This window comes from Kryptolebias marmoratus, linkage group LG6 (assembly GCF_001649575.2).
Source record: "Kryptolebias marmoratus isolate JLee-2015 linkage group LG6, ASM164957v2, whole genome shotgun sequence".
Taxonomy (NCBI): Eukaryota; Metazoa; Chordata; class Actinopteri; order Cyprinodontiformes; family Rivulidae; genus Kryptolebias; species Kryptolebias marmoratus.
The window spans coordinates 25,243,017-25,264,087 of NC_051435.1; the positions used below are offsets into that span (position 1 = coordinate 25,243,017).

At 39.2% G+C, this 21,071-nt stretch overlaps 1 protein-coding gene across 1 annotated transcript in view; it reads left to right on the plus strand.

Moving 5' to 3' along the window:
• Positions 1 to 21,071, plus strand: part of vwa8 (von Willebrand factor A domain containing 8) — a 145,753-nt gene that overhangs the window by 75,689 nt on the left and 48,993 nt on the right. Inside the window, exons 25-34 of the mRNA XM_037976242.1 lie at positions 392 to 530; positions 3,467 to 3,654; positions 10,473 to 10,592; positions 10,838 to 10,902; positions 10,996 to 11,121; positions 11,203 to 11,312; positions 13,692 to 13,843; positions 16,397 to 16,598; positions 16,687 to 16,768; positions 17,053 to 17,257. Coding sequence (XP_037832170.1) covers positions 392 to 530; positions 3,467 to 3,654; positions 10,473 to 10,592; positions 10,838 to 10,902; positions 10,996 to 11,121; positions 11,203 to 11,312; positions 13,692 to 13,843; positions 16,397 to 16,598; positions 16,687 to 16,768; positions 17,053 to 17,257 — 1,389 coding nt within the window. The remainder of the gene's footprint in view (positions 1 to 391; positions 531 to 3,466; positions 3,655 to 10,472; positions 10,593 to 10,837; positions 10,903 to 10,995; positions 11,122 to 11,202; positions 11,313 to 13,691; positions 13,844 to 16,396; positions 16,599 to 16,686; positions 16,769 to 17,052; positions 17,258 to 21,071) is intronic.

The window sequence follows — 21,071 nt, forward strand, 5'->3', positions numbered from 1 at the left end:
TTCTCCTTTAAATAATATCCATTTGTAGTTTATCTAACTAACTGTGTGGCTTCTGAACACACTGGTTGGGGCTTTAAAGCAAAAGGGGTGAATATATGTGCGCACAACACTTCTTCATGATTATATTTTTTTTAGAATTTTTTTAAACAGAAACACCTCTAGGACCACCTTATAAATAATTAGGGATTAATTAATTAATGGATGAATGGAAACAGACATGTATTTGTTGTTACAGACATCCTCAAGTACTTTTTTTCATTTTCAGTAGTAAGAAAAATGAACACCTATGGGATGTCCCTGACACTCAAACAGACTGCCAGGCATAAATGTTAAACACCAGTGTTGTGTGTGAGTATGTGTGCTGGTATAACTGTGTAACTCCTGCTTCCAGGGCCCTGTGTTTCTACGTGTCCAAAGTTATCCATGCAACAGGCAGGAAAGCAGGGCGTTGAGTTTTACCGAGGAGAAAGCTCATTGGCAGATTCCCATGAATGAAGTTAATATCGTCTGTGATGTCATCAGCACAAATGGTAGTGTATACTCTCACGCAAGCACACTAATAAATGTCCATTCTGAGGTTTTTGTGCTCAGATTTTGTATTTATTAAGAGGTATTTAGGAAAATCAAATGATGTACAAATAAAAAAGGAATTAAAAATCTACAAATAAAACAGTTCAAGTTAAGTCAGTACAATTTATGTAAATCTCACAATTTCACCAAAAAAAGTGATCTCAGGACACTATACAAACAAAACAAAAAAAAACTAAAATCTAAGTTATAAACCCAAATTCAATTTAAAACAAATCCAGATTCAAGTCCAAATGCAGTCATCCATCCATCCATCCATCCATCCATCCATCCATCCATCCATCCATCCATCTTCTTCCGCTTATCCGGGGTCGGGTCGCGGGGGCAGCAGCCTAAGCAGGGAGACCCAGACTTCCCTCTCCCCAGCCACTTGGGCCAGCTCCTCCGGGGGAATCCCAAGGCACCTCACCAGCGAGGCGTCCAGGAGGCATCCTAATCAAATGCCCGAGCCACCTCAACTGGCTCCTCTCGACGTGGAGGAGAAGGCACTCTACCCTTTTCCGGCTCAAGACTATGGCCTCAGATTTGGAGGCACTGATCCTCATCCCGGCCGTTAAAAACAGAAACAACTGGACTTCTATTCTGTAGCTGAAGACGTTTTGCTTCTCATCTGAGGAGCTTTCTCAATTCAAAAAAGCAGAGAATGAGGAATTTGAGCTGTGACCAGAGTGGCCCATCAGTGAGCCAGGCTAACAAGGACCCTAATGAACCTCTATTGTTAGGAGACTGAGGCCAATCTGCGTTTTTGAATTGAGAAATTCAAAAACACCCTAAAACACAGATCCTGACAGAGGAGCTTTAAACTGAAAAGCTCTTCCTTTCTTTCTACCACAAATAAATCTTCAGTCAACAGTAAAGTGCTCTGTTAGAAAAATATGGAACATTAAGATCTTTAATATGAGATGGAGCTTGGTTGTTGAAAGCTTTGTATGTTAAGATTTTAAATTCCATTCTGAATTTTACGGGACGCCAGTAGAGAAAAGATAAAATTAGAGAAATATGATCTCTCCTGGGAGCAGTATCAACAAATATTTCAAAGCCCATTATTATTATTTTCAAACAATTCACCTTAACATTTAAACCAATGACCCAAAACAGCTTTGACCAGTTGAGGCATGAAAAGTAGGCCAACAAAAACACCCAAAGAAACAAAAAAGTGCTCTTTTTTTATATAGAAATATTTTAGTTTTTATTAATCTTTTTAATTAAGTTATTTTGAATTTAAAGGAAATCTGTACTATTTAAAGTTTAGACCACTTTCAAATTTCCAATTTTTGTGAAAATTTAACACAGTGTTTTTCAAACAACCAAGTAAATGATCTTAAATAATAATAATAAAAAAAAATCCAAATATTTTAGGCCATGAAATACTTAAACTCTTTCACCTGAAGCAAAACCCCTTTCCCAACCCAGGGTGGGCAATCCACTATTTTCCAGCCGAGAACCATGGCTTTAAATTTGGAGGTGCTGATCCACTCCCCAGCTGCTTCACACTTGGCTGCACACTCCTCCAGTGAGAGATGGAGGTCATAGTTTGATGAAGCTAAGAGGACAACATCATGCTCAAAAAGCCACCAAACTCGACACCCGAAGGCTGGATCTAGAAATTCTGTCCATAAGAGTTATGAACAGAACCAGTGACAAAAGACAGCCCTGGCTGAGTTCTACCCTTCCTGGGAACAGGTCTGACTTTCACGCTCCTTTGGCACAGGGACTGATTGGCCCTCAGTAAGATGCTGTCCACCCCATACTCTGAGAACACCCCCATAGGATGCCCCATGGGACACGGTCATACTCCTACGAATCCACAGAATACACGAACCAGTTGGGCAAACTCCCATGCTCCCTCTAGCACCAGAGTGATGGTAAAGAGCTGGTCTATGATTCCACAGCCAGGACAAAAACTATATTGCTCCTCTTCAATTCGAGTTTTAACTATTGACAGGACCCTCCTCTCCAGTACTATGGAGTAGCTCTTTCCATGTAGGCTGAAGAGGAACACACCTTCTGGTCTCCCTTCTTAAAGATGGGGAACACCACCCCAGACTGCCACTCCATGGGCACTGCTTCTTATGACCACACAATGGTATTGCTAGTTGTAGTAAAGTCAAAGCTAAGCCAGTAGGCAAAGCTCCTGATTTATATCCCAACCGTCACTTATAGTTATGAGCTTTAGGTAGTGACCGAAAGAATGAGATCCCAAATAAAATAAGTTTCTTCTGCGACCCGGTTCAACTTTAGAGAACAGGTGAGGAGCTTGGAAATCTCGGAGTGGCTCAATGTAAAACTCCTGTCCCTACACATCAAAAGGAGCCAGCTGTCGAAGTTTGGACATCTGGTTATAATGCCTCCTGGATGTCTCGCTGTGGAGGTGTTTCAGGCATGTTCTTCTGCTAGGAGACCCCGGGGCTCACCCAGGACACACTGGAGGGACTATATCACTCAACTGGCCTGGGAATGCCTTGGGGTTGGTATACCTTCACCCATAGCAATGTTTTCCAAAACTGATGTCATGAAAGGTCCTACATGAAGTCTTGAGTCTCTGCCACATTTGTTATGTGGGTCAAAAGCAATAAATTTAGGGAACTGTTGACCCAGAGTTCTGTAGTTTTGTGAAGTTTAAATGTCTAGAAGACCACTCAGTTCATCTAGTTCTTCTGTGTTGACCAAAAGGAGGAGACAACATTTGCTGATGGTGGTTTTACTCTCTGTGCTCTACAAACAACCTTCTTTTTCTCTGTTTTTTAGAAGAAAAAAAAATGCTGATATTTTTAAATGTAAAAAAATACTATTTATTTTGTCTGGCTTTTAAAAATAAAAGTGGATGTCTGGAAAAAAAATAGCTGAATGTACAGAAGTGCTGCTTGTGTTTTGACAGATACCCTGTTCGTAGCCATGTGTAACCCAGTGTGCCTGTACTCCATGAAAGAGCGTGGGGAGACAATTCAATGTATGGAGCTTTATGACGTCTTCCCCAGGACTATCAGTGGTGTCTGGCAGCCATTTGTTACCATTGCTCCACTTGGAAGTCCTCTGGATGGACAGGTGGTACTGCATGAGGAACAGGTATTCACTTTTACACACACACACACACACACACACACCTACACACACAAGTTCGTATGACTCAACAATCACATTGATGAGATGACATTCATTCTAACGGCTTTAAAAGAATGTTGCTGTCACAGAAAACAGGATAGGGTTTACAAAAAACATATCTTGAGGAATTTTTATTACACTGCCTGGCCAAAAAAAAGTTGCCACCAAAAAAAAAAAAAAGGTTACACACTATAATATTTCATTGGACCACCTTTTGCTTTGATTACGGCACGCATTCGCTGTGGCATTGTTTCAATAAGCTTCTGCAGTGTCACAAGATTTATTTCCAACCAGTGTTGCATTAATTTTTCTCAAAGATCTTGCATTGATGATGGTAGAGTCTGACCGCTGTGCAAAGCCTTCTCCAATACATTCCAAAGATTCTCAATGGGGTTAAGGTCTGGACTCTGTGGTGGCCAATCCATGTGTGAAAATGATGTCTCATGCTCCCTGAACAACTCTTTCACAATTCTAGCCCCATGAATCCTGGCATTGTCATCTTGGAATATGCCCGTGCCATCAGGGAAGAAAAGATCCATTGATGGAATAACCTGGTCATTCAGTATATTCAATTAGTCAGCTGACCTCATTCTTTGAGCTCATACTGTTGCTGAACCTAGACCTGACCAATTGCAGCAACCCCAGATCATAGCACTGCCCCCACAGGCTTGTACAGTAGGCACTAGGCATGATGGGTGCAACACTTCATCTGCCTCTCTTCTTACCCTGATGAGCCCATCACTCTGGAACAGGGTAAATCTGGACTCATCAGACCACATGACCTTCTTCCATTGCTCCAGAGTCCAATCTTTATGCTCCCGAGCAAATTGAAGCCTGTTTCCAGTTAGCCTCACTGATTAGTGGTTTTCTTAAGGCTACACAGCTGTTCAGTCCCAATCCCTTGAGTTCCCTTCACATTGTGTGTGGGAATGCTGTTACTTTCACTATTAAACGTAGCCCAGAGTTCTACTGTTGTTTTTCTTCGATTTGATTTCACCAAATGTTTAAGTGATCACCGATCATGATCATTCAAGACCCCCTTTCCAAACCCTCAGTGCGCACAGAAGGCACGCTTTAATACCGCTCCCCCCCGTGCACGCTCCTTTGCGGTTGCGCACCAAATCAGTTTTTGGCAGACTATCACTTTTTGGCACATGCGTGCATGCGGCGTGCCCATCTGAAATGTTTTGGCGTACGCCATTTCGCATTCATTGGCACCCTCTTTGTTTTAAAGTTTTAATGATGATCTATAAGGCTTTGAATGGTCAGGCTCTTGTGTATCTGTCTGACCTCCTGCAGCTTTATGTGCCTTCCATATCCCTTAAATGTAATTAGTGTTCATGAAATAGCGCAGAGGATAAGTTCTAACCCACAAACCAGAATCCTCGGTTCAAATCCCAACTCAGTAAAGTCAGAAAACGAACAGCTTGAAAAAAATAGTGTTTGCTTTTACAACAGATCAGTTTGGCTATTTTTGCACACTTCAGAAAAAATACTTAAACATCTTAGAGTCAAATACTCACATTTTTATTATTCAGCTGTTCAAATATCTCTGCTGATAAAACTTTATTTGTTATTATTAATTTTGACAATAATATTAACATTAGTAATATTATTAATATTTTTTTTCTTCAGCTATTTTTGGACTACTTCTGTTTACTTCATCCTATTGTAACCATTTACATTTTTAATTGTTCATGACCTTCATGAGATGATGGTTATGACTCCTGTTTCTTGTGCAACTTTTTTGTGAAGACATATAGGTTTCAAATATTTATAGGCCTAAATTTCAGAAGTTCATATACTTCTGCTAAGGGTTATTTATAATTGGCTTCAAGTGAAAGCACCATGCTGTTCAGTCACACTTGATTTTTGCAGAAAAGCGTTTTTTTCTGGCGTTACTGTTTTCAGACTCAATTCCTTTTGCATTTTCCAAAAAAAAAAATTGCAATTATAATTTCTAAAATGTACTCAAATAATCAGGGTATTGTTCACAGGATGTATACAAGATAAATATACTCTCTGTCTATGTAAACATTTTTGTAATGTTGCCATGGTAACAACCTTGGGGCCACATTGCCATTATAGAAAAAGATATTTAGTGCATATAAATGTTTTAACTAAAGTTAATGTACTAGAGTAGGTTTAATCACTATGAGTTTATTCTTTATGGTGTCTTCCTGTTCCATATTTCAGATGTTGATTACTTTTAAGAAATTCTAACCTCTTAACAAGCAATACCCACATTCCGTATTTACTTTTGTTTCACTTTAAAGCGTCCTGCAGTGTTTCGAAGGTAACATACTGTAACATACACCAGGACTTGACCAATTAGGTTGATATATGAGCCCTCCACAGCCAATCATATTACAACTTTATTACTGAAATCCTAGTCACCAAAACAATAAATTGGATTGCACTGCCAAAAAATGTAAATTGTTACCTTTACTAAGACACCAAGCATTTATATGTACTCCAAATTGTTCAAATTTATGCTTTTTTCAGGCATTTTTTGCATTTTGGGGGTGAGGGTTAACAGCTGAACAATAATGTTTTTCTTTCCATCTACTTTGTATTTTTTTCTCTTATCTATTTTTGTTGAATTATGACAGCAATGAAAGCATGAAACATCTAGGGTGGGGTGCGTTTTATAGGCACTATACATGTCCAGTTTTGGGTTCATCTGCCGCAATGGTTGCCAACTCTGAAAAGCTGAAACAGGAAACAGAGATCAGTCTTTGTTTTATCTTGTCTGTAATATCTGTAATGTCCTCAAGGAAAATGCAACTAACCACTTTTCCAACAAGCATAGACAGGCTCGTGTATAACACCTTAAGAAAATTTTAAAATATAAACTTAGCCAGATTTTTTATGTTTGTGTAGGGGTGAAAGAGTTTGTAGAATTCTGATAAAAAATATTATTTCAAAGCAAAAAAAGTTATATGTATCTTCAAAGTTAAAATAAAACAGGTATTTAAGAAAAAAACATCTTACATTAGTTGATGCATAATTGTTTATCTTACTGTAAGTTCAATAAAAAAGAGACTATTTCTTTTTAAACTGAAGCAAAAACTTCTCACATCCTATATGTTAACACAAGTGTACAGGAAATGAAACTGGTGCAAAGAATGGGAAAAAAATCCAGTAAATTCACAGAAAAATCTAAACAAGTTGAGTCTGGAAAGGTATGCAATTTCAAATAGAACGTGTAGGACGTCTGCAGACAATATTCCTATATTTAAGTTTTAACTTTGAGTATCAACGTAATTTGGGTTTCACATCAGAGTTGGAACATCCAGGAGCTTTTACTTGGAGAAGAGTACCCTCTGCTGGCTGTAGGAAAAGGAAAACATTTTGACCTGCATCATACTTCAATTTGCAGATTAATAAAGCACACTCCGTGCACCTTTTTTTTTTTGGAATGTTTTAACTCTTAGTTAGCCTTCCGGTACCATTAGTTTATTTTAGTTCGATATAGCTTTCATCATTTCTGATCTTTTCAGCTGAGGCTTTTAAATCCCAGTTCAGTTCATGTTAGCTTATTATCAGTTTATTAAATCTTGGTATCTTAGTATCTATCTTATATCTTCGTCAATTTCTCTTTAGTATGAATTAGTTTGATTTGTGTTCTTAGCTTAGTTTTTCATCTGTTTATGTTACTTTTAATCATTTAGTTCATTTAGATTATCTTAGCTCATGTTTTAGAAAGGTTTAGTTTAGCTTTGCCGTTTAGTTGTGCCGTATTCTTTTCATTTTGGATCTTGGATTGAACAGAGCTCCATGAAATGTGAAAAGCTTGGGATGTTGTTTTATAATCTAACCCTTCTTTAAACTTCTCAACAACTTTATCGCTGACCTGTCTGGTATGTTCTTTGGTCTTCATGATGCTGTTTGACTGATAATGTTTTGTAGCAAACTTCTAAACCCTACACAGAACAGCTGTATTTATATTGAGATTAAATTACACACAGGGACTTTATTTACTAATTAGGAAACTTCAGAAGACAGTGTGTTCTACTTGTTTTTTTGTTAGAGATATCAGAGTAACCAGGGTGAATAGCAATGCACACTTCACTTATCAGATTTTGAATTTTAAAACATTTAAAACTATTTAACATTTTCCTTACACTTCACAATTATGATGTCAAGGTTTGCAGGGGTCAGACCCAAGAATGTAGACTTAGCACAAGGAGCTCAAAGTATTAACTTAAAAATAAACTTTAATAAAGGAATTTAATGACAACTGGGAACAGGTGAGAATGCCTGGGTGTGAGTGGGAACTGACATTGTAAAAATATTGAGAGTGGCTGGAAAATACAGGAATGTATAAGAAAGGAAAACTGAACTCAGAAAACACAGAAACTAAACCCAATAATAAATGAAAAATAAACCTTGAAACATGAAACTAAGCACTCAAAATCACGGATCATGACAGTGCCCCTCCTGAGGGATAGCCCCTGATTTTCCATCCATACATACATACTTCTTCTATTGCTTGTCTGTGGTCGGGTCGCAGAGGCAACAAGTCCAGGAGACAAACCTAGACATCCCTCTCCCCAGCAACACTCTCCAGGCAATTCTTGGTCTGCCCCGAGGTCTCGTACCAGGACGTGCCCAAAAAAACTCCAAAAGGAGGCAGGGGGCATCCTTATCAGATGCCCAAAGCACCTCAACTGACTCCTTTTGATTCAAAGGGGCAGTGGCTCTACTCCGAGCTCCCTCCGGATGATGGAGCTCATCACCTTATCTCTAAGGCTGAGCCTGGCTACCCTACAAAGGAAGCTCATTACAGCCACTTGTATCTGGGATCTCCTTCTTTCAGTCATGATCCTAACCTCATGACCATAGGTGACGGTTATAATGTAAATGGAACAGTATATTGAAAGTTTTGCTTTTTGATTTAACTCTTTCTTTACCACAACTGACCAAAGCAACACCCACATTACTGCAGACAAGGCCCTGCTCCATCTCCCGCTCCATCCTACCATCACTCACAAACAAGACTCCCAGATACTTGAACTCATCCATGTGAAGCAAAGACTCACTACTAACCTGGAGGGAGCATTTTACCGTTTCCGATTGAGAACCATGGCCTCAAACATAGAGAAGCTGACTCTCATCCCAGTCGCTTTCCACTCAGCTGCGACCCATCCCAGTGCACGCTGCCAACAGAAACACATCATCTGCTGAAAACAGAGAGGAAACCCTGAGGTTCCTAAACCAGACCCACTCCCCTCCTTGTCTGCACTTTGGGATCCTGTCCATGAACAGCACAGACAGGATCAGAGACGAGGGACATCCCTGGCAGAGTCCAACCCCGCACCAAGAACAAGCTCAACTTTGTGCCAACAATGAAGACACCGCTCCTGCTTTAGTTCTATGGGAACCAGATGGACCTTTAAAGCAAGTGTGATTGAGTTGTATCTCTTGGTAGTTGGAACACACTCTCCTGCTTCAGGAGTCCTCAAGGATAGCTAAGCCATAAAAGCCTCCTTTTTTGGCTTGATGGCCTCCATCACTACTGTTGTCCACCAGCAGGTCCTTCGGTTGCCGCAGTGACAGGCATCAATGACCTTCAGGCCACAGGTCCTGGAAGCAGCATCTGCAATAAAGGCCGTGAACATTGCCCATTCTGATTCCATGCCCCTGACCTCCCCTGGGACACATGAAAAGCTTTCTCAGAGATGTGAATTGAAGGTCTCACAGACAGGGGGCTCTGCCAGATGCTTCCAGTTTACCCTCACTACTCTTTTGGATTTACCAGGTCTATCCAGCGGCCTCCCCTGCCACAGGATCTAACTCCCCACCAGATGGTGATCAGTTAACATCTCTGCCCCTCTCTTTACCCCAGTGTCCAAAACATAGGGCCACAGGTCTTATCACACAAATACTGAATCGATCATTGACCTTTGGCCTAACAGGGCCTGTTACCAGGTACACTTTTGGACCACCCTTATGCTTAAACATAGTGTTTATTATGAACAGCCCATGTCTAGCACAGAAGTCAATAACAGAACATTGCTCTGGTTTAGATCAGGGAGGCCGTTCCTTCCAGTCACCCACTTCCAGATAACTCCGTCATTGCCCACTTGGGCATTGAAGTCACCCACAAGAACAACAGAATCCCTAGGACACCATCTTGAGACTTCAAGAAGGGTGGGTAATTTGAACTTTTATTTCCCCCCCTGCTTCTCAAAACCACAGAGAGGTTCTCATTCATTGGGGAAAACTTAAACGTTGAGGCACTCAGCCAGGTAATTGTATCTCCACACACGCCAGGGTAGGAAAGAGTCCAGCACCTTTCCAGGAGTTGGGTTCCAGGGCCCAAAATGTTCGTAGAGGTGAGCACAACCATGTCTAGGTAGTATTGCTCAATCTTACACACTAGCAGACTGAACAACAGGGCAGAAACTGACAGTGAAAAATTACTGAATGGCTGGAGTGCATAGGGAGGCACAGGAAAAAAAAAATACAAAGAAAACACAGAAAATAAACCTCATACAAAATGAAAAATAGACCTAAAAACAGAAAACTGAACACTGAAAAAACATGGTTCATGACATATGTGCTATTTTGTGCTGGTCTGTCAAATAAAATTTCAGAATAATACTTGAAAGTTTGTGGACATGACAAAATATAGAAAGGTTCAAAGGGCGTTTCTGGCCTTTATATAAATTTGCAAAGAGACTATTGGGCAGTCATGTAAATTATATTGTGTAATGCACAAGTCTAAATATCCTTAGTGTGTGAATGTTTGTCTGTTCCTTTTGTCTCTGTTCTAGAGTAACACAGTGCTCCATTTGGACTTGGTAACAGGCGCAGTGCAGAGGCTCATGTTGTTCCCGGGCAGTGATCAGACTCCTTCCAGAGCCTCAAACTGGTGGAGCAATAAAGAACAACAGGTCGGAAGTTTTATGCTCGCCAAAGAATAGACTTGTGGCTCCCAAAATTCTCAAGAATGATCTTCTGTGTTTTTTCAAGACAGAAAAGACTTGACTTGTTTTTTTCCTTTATGTAATCCATTTTATGCTTTATATGACTGTCTTTGTCAATTTAACTTTACTGCATTATGGAATGTTTTTCATTCAATAATTAGGGATAAATAATATCTCACTTTATTGTGTTTATGTATGCTGCTTGTTTGCAGGGAGGCCATAAGATCTGTCGTGAATTTGCTCATAAAAACTGGCTTCTCTTCTACAAGGAGGATGGGTAAAGTACTCCACATTAAATTATCATAAACACTGCTAAAAAGCACAATCTAATACCGTTGTATCAGCTTCTGTTTTGTGTTTGTATGTGCAGCAACCAGCTGGAGGTGTTAGACATGCTAGAGGGACGTGTTCAGTCCATCTCCCTTCCAATCAAGTTGAAGATGGTCTTCCTGGTGGCAGAGGATCGCTGGCTGTTGCTAGAGAGCACCACCAACAAGTAGGTGATGGAGTTCAATTTTCTCCTTAAAGGTCAATAGATTATTTTACTATTTAAAACAATGTATGTCTAACTTTATAGGAAGTTTCTTCTGATCAAGCCCACGCACATGGCTGCTGAAGATTCTGGAGTGTATCAGCTTCACAGTATCAATGAAGACACTGTCAACTCTGGTCATGGATCAAGCTCAGGTGTGCTTATAACATAAGAAACATAGTGCATTTCATGCCAGAGTTTTAGTCTGAGATCATCTTATTCTAAAAAAAAGGACGGTTTTAGTAGTTTTAGTGAAACCTTGTAAATGACCATATGTGCAATCTCATTCAATATGGGAGCATCTTGCAAAATGTGTTAGCCCTTACACTATATCATGGAAATGACTATCAGCTATCAAAACATCAAACTTTATCTCAGTATTTTTTAAAATTGACAGAGTTAGAGCAATTTGGCTAATGCCAATTAGGCTGCCATCTTGAATTAGGTTGGTGCCAAATGTTAAAGAGTTGTAGATGTACAGGTAGTGATTACTTTCTGAGAGTTTCACTTAAATCTGTTTAGCAGTTCAGTAGATATTTTTGAGATTCAGGGTTTCCCCCAGAAAAGAGGCTAAGCCTGGTGGCAGGTGGCTGTTCGCCAGCCAATCGCCGGCCGACTGTGATTTAGTAAAAAAAAAGATTTTTTACTAGGCTATTTATTATGTCATATTGTAGGATATTTGTGCCAAATATTTACACAACTACAGTTTTACAAAAAGGCACTTTTGAAATACTTATTTAAACAAAAATACAATTAAAATAAATACTAATTGATTGCACCTAATTTAAGTCACATTTACAAATAAATTAAATTAACATAAATGAAAAAGTGCAAACAAAGCACCAACACACGTCTCACTTCCAGTCCAATGAATAACAACAGAGAACAGACAGATGCTGTTCTGTACTGTGCTTTTTGTGGCACAGGCTGCATGTTGGATCACTACGTGTAACAACAAAACAAAACTTATCTAATGCTGAATTTAATAGCATCATTTTGCTGGTAAACATGGATAAATTAGCACGCGTGATATTAACATTTTCACTAAGTACAAACCATGCTTACCATATTCAGTCTTGTAAAGCCACCTGCTGAATTTCAGCTCAACTAACCATTTTTAGTTAAACCTGCTCATTCAATGTTTATTGCTGTGGCTCTGACAACCTGCTAACTCCAGGTAGCTGAAGGAGGCTCGGCCTCAGGGCTCATTAGAGTCCCGCAGGGCTCTGTGAACAGCGCTCGGACCTGAGTGCGTGGTGCAGGCGTTTATACTTGGCGCTTACGTCGGTGCAGTATTCTCAAAAAAGACGGGACAGTATGCTACGTAATCAGTGGAAATACGGTAAAATAGAGCAGATGGTAGAATGGAGCACGGCGCGCACGGTCCACACCAAGTTACAAAAGGTGCCTGACAGACAGTGATGACTAAAAATTAATACCAAAGTTTATGCAATTTGTAGTGCTTGGAGTATTTTTGTGAATCCTTCTCAGCTACTAACACACCAGATTTTAGCACAATATCTGTAACATTAACTAAGTTGTAGCCATTTTTGTGTAAGCTAATGTTAATTAACTGTAGCGGCCATTTTTAATTACAATCACTAAAAGTTATTCAGTTGTATATGTATATTTAATGATTACTTTCTGAGTTTCATTAATATCTGTCCATTTTGTTCATGAGAAGTTTTGCTAACAGACAAAGTCTGTCTGCCAACAGTCATGAACCCAGGACAGCAACTCTACCCCACAAATCACCCATTTCTGAAATTATTGACTAAAACTCTAAAAACAAGTTATTTAAGTTTTAGGTCAGAAAGATTGGTTCCTGGAAGGTTGTGTAGATGTGTTTGACTAAATAACATTCATGAGATGTCAATATTTTGAGATTTGACTTCAGTTCAGCTTTAAGTTTTAAATCAAGCCATTTGAGAACTAAGCTTTTCTAAATCAGAACTGAGATTAACACTTTTTTGCCAACAAAATGTGGTAAAGCATAAATAATTTAAAGGCTGAATCACATTGTGTTTGTAAGCCTTTCAGCATTGGTCATATGAACTTCTAACACCTTTAAACTAAAGTCCCATGTAAAATGATAAGAGGAATATGATATGAAGTAAGGACCAATGATACTGACTGCATTTGTCAAACTTCTGTGCCCCATCAGCAACTATTATCCTGGTTTATTAGAACCATGTGTAACATGACCATTACCTTCTGGCAGTTCTATGCAGCCTTCTTTATTCTATTAATTTAATTTAAAATTCAGTTTTTCTGTTTTATAACCTTTAGTTTCAAAACTTCTTTGTTAAAAATAAATGCAAATACAGGAAACCAAAGTTTAGTGTAAAAGTGTAATTAGTAAACTTCTATATATGTATGAACATCTAATTTACGTTTATAAGGACTGATAGAGCACATTTCTTTTTAATCACAGACATCAAGATAAACTCTTCTATAAATGAATACAAGCATTTTAGATCTTCATGTTTTCACTCAAAATCTTGCTCTGTTGCTTTTCTCTTTCATAATTTCAGCTGAGGTTTCTGTACCCCACATGGTGTCAAGTGAGCAGCTACCCAATGAAAACCTCAGTATCGCTCTGGATCAAAAAATCGTTTCGCCAAATCGTGTTCTGGCCGACAGCAGCTCCTTGGCACAGGTCATCGTGGGCTTCCCAGATCTCATGGTGAGATTATGGTTAAAGTGCATTATTCACACTTTTCTTTGGCAGTTCTGATTTTTACTTTTTATTTTTTAATTTGAATTCATTGACCTACCAATTCCAGTTAGATACCACTGGAGTCAGATTTCTTTTTAGGAATAAAAACTACTAGCTTCTGAAATAGCTCCTTTTAAAACACCTAGTTAAATGAAAAATCTGCCTGTGGATTTACAAAAGGTTTATAGCAAAAAGTTTTTATAGGTTTTTCAAAAAAGTCCCAAAACACATCTTTTTTCCAAATTCAACTTTCTGCATCTGTGGCCTACAAAAAATGTCTTCTAAGATATTAAATGGAAGTACTGTCACAAAAAAACTCAGCAGATAAATTAATTACCGTTTATCTTCCCTCCAATACCTTAACATCACATCACATATATCAACATTTTATCTTTCCTTATCTTTATCATAATTTTTATAAGACCTGTTTAAAATAAAGTGCAGCAGTGTCTAGCATATTTGGTAGAAAAAAAAGAACAACTTCATAAAGTATTAGATGTGTTAGACTGGTAAATCATACATATGTTTTATTGTAACTACAAGCATGACTTATTAAAGATGGATAATCATAACAATTAACAATTAAATGCTTATTTACATTTGTTACACAGAAAGCTGGACTTTTGGGATTACTGGGACACACATTCTTATAATGAACCTAAGTTAAGTATAGGTAATACTCAACAGGGACTCTTGTTGCTGAAAAATGTAAAAAAAACAAACAAAAAAACAAATGAAGTAAAAGTAAAAAACTGTTTCTCAAGTGTAGATTCTTAAGCTAAACTGAAGAATAAGTAGAGGTGTATTTTCTTTGAAAACGCAACGTGAATGCCTTAACTAAAATTTCCTGAAGAAGTCATTACAAAATCATAAAGACCAATTTAAAATAATCATAAAGTAAGAAACAAAATTCTGTCTTTATATAAAAAAATTTGGAATAAAAATTTCTCAACAACTACCAACTACTGAAATGGCTGAAAATACAGTAGGTCAACAGTGGAAGAACCATCTGGGATTGTGAAATCTGATCTTTTTGACACTAGCTCAGATTTGTTGAGTAACATATGCAGATAAAAATATAGGTTAGGTGGAAAAAGTAAACTTACAAGTCTAGAAAAAGTTTTGAAAAAGCTGTGTGTGTTTGAATGCTGACCTCAGTCTTTATCCACCACCCTATCCACCCCTCAATATTTATTCCTGAGACTTGTCTGACTTGTTCTTACACATTCAGCATTAGATTCACTCTTATTTTTTTGACCAAAATGTCTTCTCCAAGATTCTATGCTTGTCTGAATCAACCATATTTGTTTACCTACTTTGACTGTAGCCAGCCTAATGTAGGTCAATCATGTGATCCAAGCTTCCACATGATTTTTGGTACATTCATCTAGTGCTTTGTTTACACTGTGTGCATACCCACATTTCATAATTGCATATCAATGTATCTGGAAAACTACTGGCGTAACCTCTTTAAAACTGCATCATTTAATATTGTTATCATTTTTATGTTTGATTTCATAGTTTAGAATGAGTACCTTTCTAGTAAAAACAAGCAGAGCAAAGGCTAAAATGAACCAAAAACAGGCTGAAAAGAGTAAACAAAGGTTTATAACACAAAATGAGCAGAATACAAGCTTAAAGGAGAAAAACTCAAGCTTAACAAAGCAGAACTCAAGCTAAAAACTAAAAGCAGCAGAGCAGTTGCTAGGAACTAAAGGCTGCAAACAGTAGCTAAAAGTTAAAATTAGCTAATCAAATGCTAAAGATAAAATTGGTAAAACAGATACTTAAATTAGCAAAACAATTGCTAAAAGTTGTAAAACAGTTACTAAAGGTAAAAATGGCAAACAGTTGTTAAAATGGACAAAGGTGATGCTAACTTTTACAAAACAGTCACTAAAATTGCTAAACAGTAGCTGAAAGTCAAAAGGGTCAGAATGGTAGCTAAAAGATAAAAAATTAAACAGACTGTCTTTGTACACTTGTGAATAACAACATTGTGCATGTCCATGACAAAGCAAAAGCAATAAAAGATTTACCATCAAAAATTATATACAGTAGAAGAATTTAGTCGTATTATTCACAAAGATAAAAAAGAAGCTAAATGGTAGCTAAAAGCTAAAAGTAGCAGAGCAGTAGGTAGGTAAAAGTCAAAAGTAGCATAAGAATAGAGCAAGTAAGCTGAAGCAAATAAAAAAAACAATGTTTTTGAAGTAATCAAAGAGATTTTATTTCAAACGAAGTTTAATATTTTGAGAAGTAAAAAAAATTACAAAGCCCATAGTCTTTCACACTATTCCCAATTGAGCCAAACATATATATGACTAGTTAAAAAGCACAAAATATGGTGAAGTAGTTTGGTTGCAAAAAATGTACAGAAGAAACTGTAAAGAAGAAAACAGTGAGAATGCGGACTCGTCATTCACAGAATAATGTCCTCACAGCTCAACAACACAGCTGTACAACTTGTGCAAACAAACATGGTGACACTTTCCTCTTTGTGTTTTTTTTTCTGCGCAGTCACCTTATGAGGTGTATAGCTTCAGGAGACCTGTTGACCTGTTAAACATGAAAAGCAAGGGTGGGTCTCACTCATTCTTTCCAGGTGGGGTTCAGAGCGGAGCCGTCAAAAGGGAGAACTGTGTCTCTCTGCTCTCTGCCAATCAGGTAGTTCGAGCCATCCCCCCTAACAAAGTGCATCTGAATGACATATACTCCAAAGGTCAGAGTTTAGCTCACGTTTGAGTTTGCGAATGATTTCAAACTGTAAATGTTGTGATCTTGTGATTACTGTTTTCTTTGTCTCTTAGATGTCACACCACCTATGGCATCAGCATACCTGGAAGTGACCGACCTCACATCCAAAAAGCTCAAATATATTCCAGTCCCAAGGTAAAAAGAGCTGCAAGTTGTTTCTACAAGTTCTTTATTCATGGGCTAAATTTAGATTTTCACACACACCATATATATTCATTTTAGATTCGTTTTTGTCAAAGAAAAAATAATATTGTACAATATTCCATGTTTGGTTGTTGATCTGAGGTATTATTTAACCTAATTTTAAAGACCGGTAAAAACTGTGTTTTGTTTTGGGGATTTTTCCATTCTATCCATTTGTATTGATAACCTTTCTGGGTGGCCATGTCTTGATTTCCCTGCATATTTGTGACTGACAGGTCAAAGACTAGGTCACCCTACACCAACTGGTTGTCCAAGGTGTCAGAGTGTGACGTGCTGGTGGCTACTTTTGGTTCTGGGAGTGTGGTCACAGTCGATATGGGTGGCTACATCCGGCTGTGGGAGACCGGTTTGGACACCCTGCAGCGGTCACTGATGGAGTGGAGGAACATGATTGGAACAGAGGATGGCAGACCCATACAGGTAGCACAACAACAGTCAACTGGACCTGGCTGGCTGTCGCCTCTTATAACAAAACTTCAGCGGTGCAGACAAGAGGGAATCTGAAACTAAAGTATCGATCTTACCACGCTAGTATTGATCTGATGCCAATACTGACTTAGTATCGATCTGCCCAGCTCTATCAGGAACTACAGAGTTTAGGTGTGTGAGCACCAACTTTTTCAGGCATTTCATGGCTACTGGTGTGAGCACCACCTAGTCTTTTGGGACCGGGATGATGGTAAAGGTCTTAAATGTGTGTGGGGCTGTAGCCTAGCTTAAACATGCCTGCATACATACATATCATCTGTTGTGCACAGGCCTTTAGGACTCTGGGTTACACGCCACATGAACCTGCTGTCTTACAGAGATTAAATAAATAGTTAATGGCAAAATATTAAATAAAGATCTTGTGCAATTTGTTAGCACAAGTCAGTATCTGTAAAATTGACTAAGTCACAGCCATTTTTGTGTTTTTTATGGTCAGTTGACTATGGTAGCCTTCTTTAATTCGGTTGACTCCAAGTTAATCAGTTTCAGATGGATATTCAATAATTACCTTTTGTTTAAGTTTCATTAAAATTTGTCCATTAGTTCTTGAGATGTTTTGATAACAGGCAGACACATATGATCAAAAACATTGTTGTCTGCTCTCATCTTTTGACAGTAATTGCCAAAGAATACATTTTCTGCTCATCTTCTACCTTAGAATATTTATCCAAAGTCCTCACTAATAGATTTCTAAAAAGTCAAACAATCTGACATCACTCAGTTACATCTCTGTACACCCACAGATGTCTTTGACACGATAATCATCATATTTTCACACACCGCACAAGATGCATGTTGTTCCACAACAACACTGTACAGTGACAATCAAAGAAATCCAGTCCATCAATCTGCCACTTACTTGGACAAAATAGTTCTTTTTATACCTGTATGCTAGTGTGTTTCCATTCTCTCCTGTTGTGTTTGGCCACCTGCCACTGTTTTTTCTCTCTGCACTTGCCCTGCCACACCTGGCTTATCAGTCTCTCATGCATGCACAAGCACGCTTGCTCCTGTAAAGATTCAGCAACTTCATCAAATCTGCATGTAGCATTGTGCAATAAAAGTCTACTTCATAATTCTGTCACTGATAAGCATTCAGTTTTTCTTATTACAGTTTTTATGAATGCTTATACACTCTTTTTTCCAGTTCCCAAAACTTAACACATATTTGCACAAATATAAGCACAATGTTAGCTTCACACTTTATGCAGAACACTACACACATTTATCTACTTTAGATATAGAAAGATATTTTTTGATATCGTTTTCTGCCATTTCCCACTGGCTTTTCAAATGACCACATCTATGACCTAATAGGTTAAACCAGTCCTTCTCAAATAGTGGGGTGAACCCCCCTGGGTGGGGGGCACGTGTGACATCGGGGAACATGCTTATTTTTCTTTTGGCCATACTAGACTAAAGTGTAATTGCACATCCACTACAGTAGGTGGCGGTGACGCTCTCATTGTCAGAGTGTGCACTTTGGCACCCAGTATCTGCAGAGTGGGAAATCAAGTGCAGTGAAAACACCCTCAAGAGACAACATGGAAAAATATTTAAAAGGGATGAAAAGAAAGGCGGAGAGAGATGGAGATGATGAGACAAACCAAAGTCACCCAAAAGCGAAAACGAGGAAATACAATGAGGCGTATGTAGCGTTTAGCTTCACTGTGACGACGGTGGGAGATGAGGAAAGACTGATTTGTTTCCTGTGTCTAAAAATGTTTGCAGCAGACAGCATGAAGCCAAATAAATTGAGGTGTCACTTAAAGAAACTACACCCAAATCACGTTGATAAGCCGCTTGAGATTTTTCAGCGAAAACATACAGAATATTGCCAACAATCATCCTGCTTTGTGAATGCTACTTCATTAAACCAGCGAGCTCTGTTAGCATCATATAAGGTGGCATACCAAATTGCTCAGTGCAAAAAATCTTTTTTGTTTTGTAAGTTAAAATGTTTTCTTTTTCCTAGGGGGGCATAACAGAAAATAACTGAGAAGCACTGGGTAAAACACAACCACCAGGTGTGCAAATATGTGCTTAACCAAAAAGATACATCAGATATGCGGGTGTAGATTCTCAGTCATCCAGGACATGGCAAATCATAGTCTCTCCAGTGTGCTTTGGGTCTTCCCTCCCAGTTAGACATGCCTGGAACACCTCCCTAGGGAGGCGTCCAGATGGCATCCTTATCAGATGCCTGAGCCACCTCAACTGGCTCCTCTTGCTGTGGAGAAGCAGCGGCTCCCAGATAACCGAGCTTCTTACCCCATATCTAAGGGAGAGCCCAGCTACCCTGCAGAGAAAACTAATTTTGTCCGCCGTATATGCAATCTTGTTCTTTCGGTTACTACCCAAAGTTCATGACCATAAGTGAGGGTAGGAACATAAACAGTAAACAGAGAGTTTTGCCTTGCAGCTCAACTCCCTCATCACCACAGTGGACCAGTACAGAGCACTCAGTACTACGTAAGTTGCACCGATCCATCTGTCAGTCTCTTGCTCCATCCTTCACTTATGGAAAAGACCCCGAGATAATCAAACTCCCTCACTTGAGCCAGCATCTCACTCCCAACCCGGACATAGTGTCCCACCATTTTCTGACTGAGGACCATGGCCTCAGATTTGAAGGTGCTGATCCTCATCCTAGCTGCTTCACACTCAGCTGCGAACTGCTCAGTGAGTGCTGGAGATCACTCTGCAAATAGTAGAGATGGAATCCTGAGGCCACCAAGCTTAACCCCTTCCACCCCTAGGCTGCACTGAGAAATTCTGTCCATAAAAGTCCAGAACAGAATTGATCACAATGGGCAGCCCTGGCGAAGTCCAACTCTCACCTTGAAGAAGTCTGACTTACTGCTGGCAATGTGAACCAGATTCTCGCACCATTTGCATAGGGACTAAATGGCCTGTAGTAACAGACCCCCAATCCCGTACTCACAGAGTACCCTCCACATGGTACCCCAAGGAACATGTTTGAATGCTTTTTCCAAGTCCACAAAACACATGTAGATTGGTTGGGCAAACTCCTATGCCCACTTGAGGACCCTAGCAAAAGTAAAGAGTTGGTCCAGTGTTCCACCCACACTGGTCCTCCTGAATCTGAGGTTGGGCAGTCAATCAGACCATCTTCTCCAACATCCCTAAATAGACCTTACTAGTGAGGCTAAGGAGTATGATTCCTCGATAATTGGAACACACCCCCTTCTTAGAAAATGGGAACCACCACTCCAGTCTGTGGATCAAGCGGCCATTCCTTAACTCTAACCCATGCGATATTGGAAAGACATGTCAACTGACACAGCTCAGCAAATCAAGAGGCTTGAGGAACATGGGGTGGATCTCATCCACCCCTGGAGCTCTGCTGCCACAGAGCTTTTAACTACCTTGGTGACCTCAGACTCAGTTATGGGTTGACTCACCCCAGAGTCTCCAGACTCAGCTTCCCCCATGGAAGATGTGTTAGTGAGATTAAGAAGGTCTTCGAAGTTTTCCAAGGATATCAATGGTTGAGATGAACAGCACCCCACCTCTACTATACAAGGTACTGGTAAAGTCCTGCTTCCTTTGTATCAGCCACCTGATGGTTTGCCAGAATCTTCTCTGATCAAGAGTCTCTATCCAAGGCCTCACCGAACTCCTCCCACACCTGAGCCTTTGCCTCAGCTACAACCCCAGCTGCAGCCAGCTTGGCCTGCCAGTATCCCTCTGCCTTGTCTGAATTCCTTTTTTTTTTTTTTTT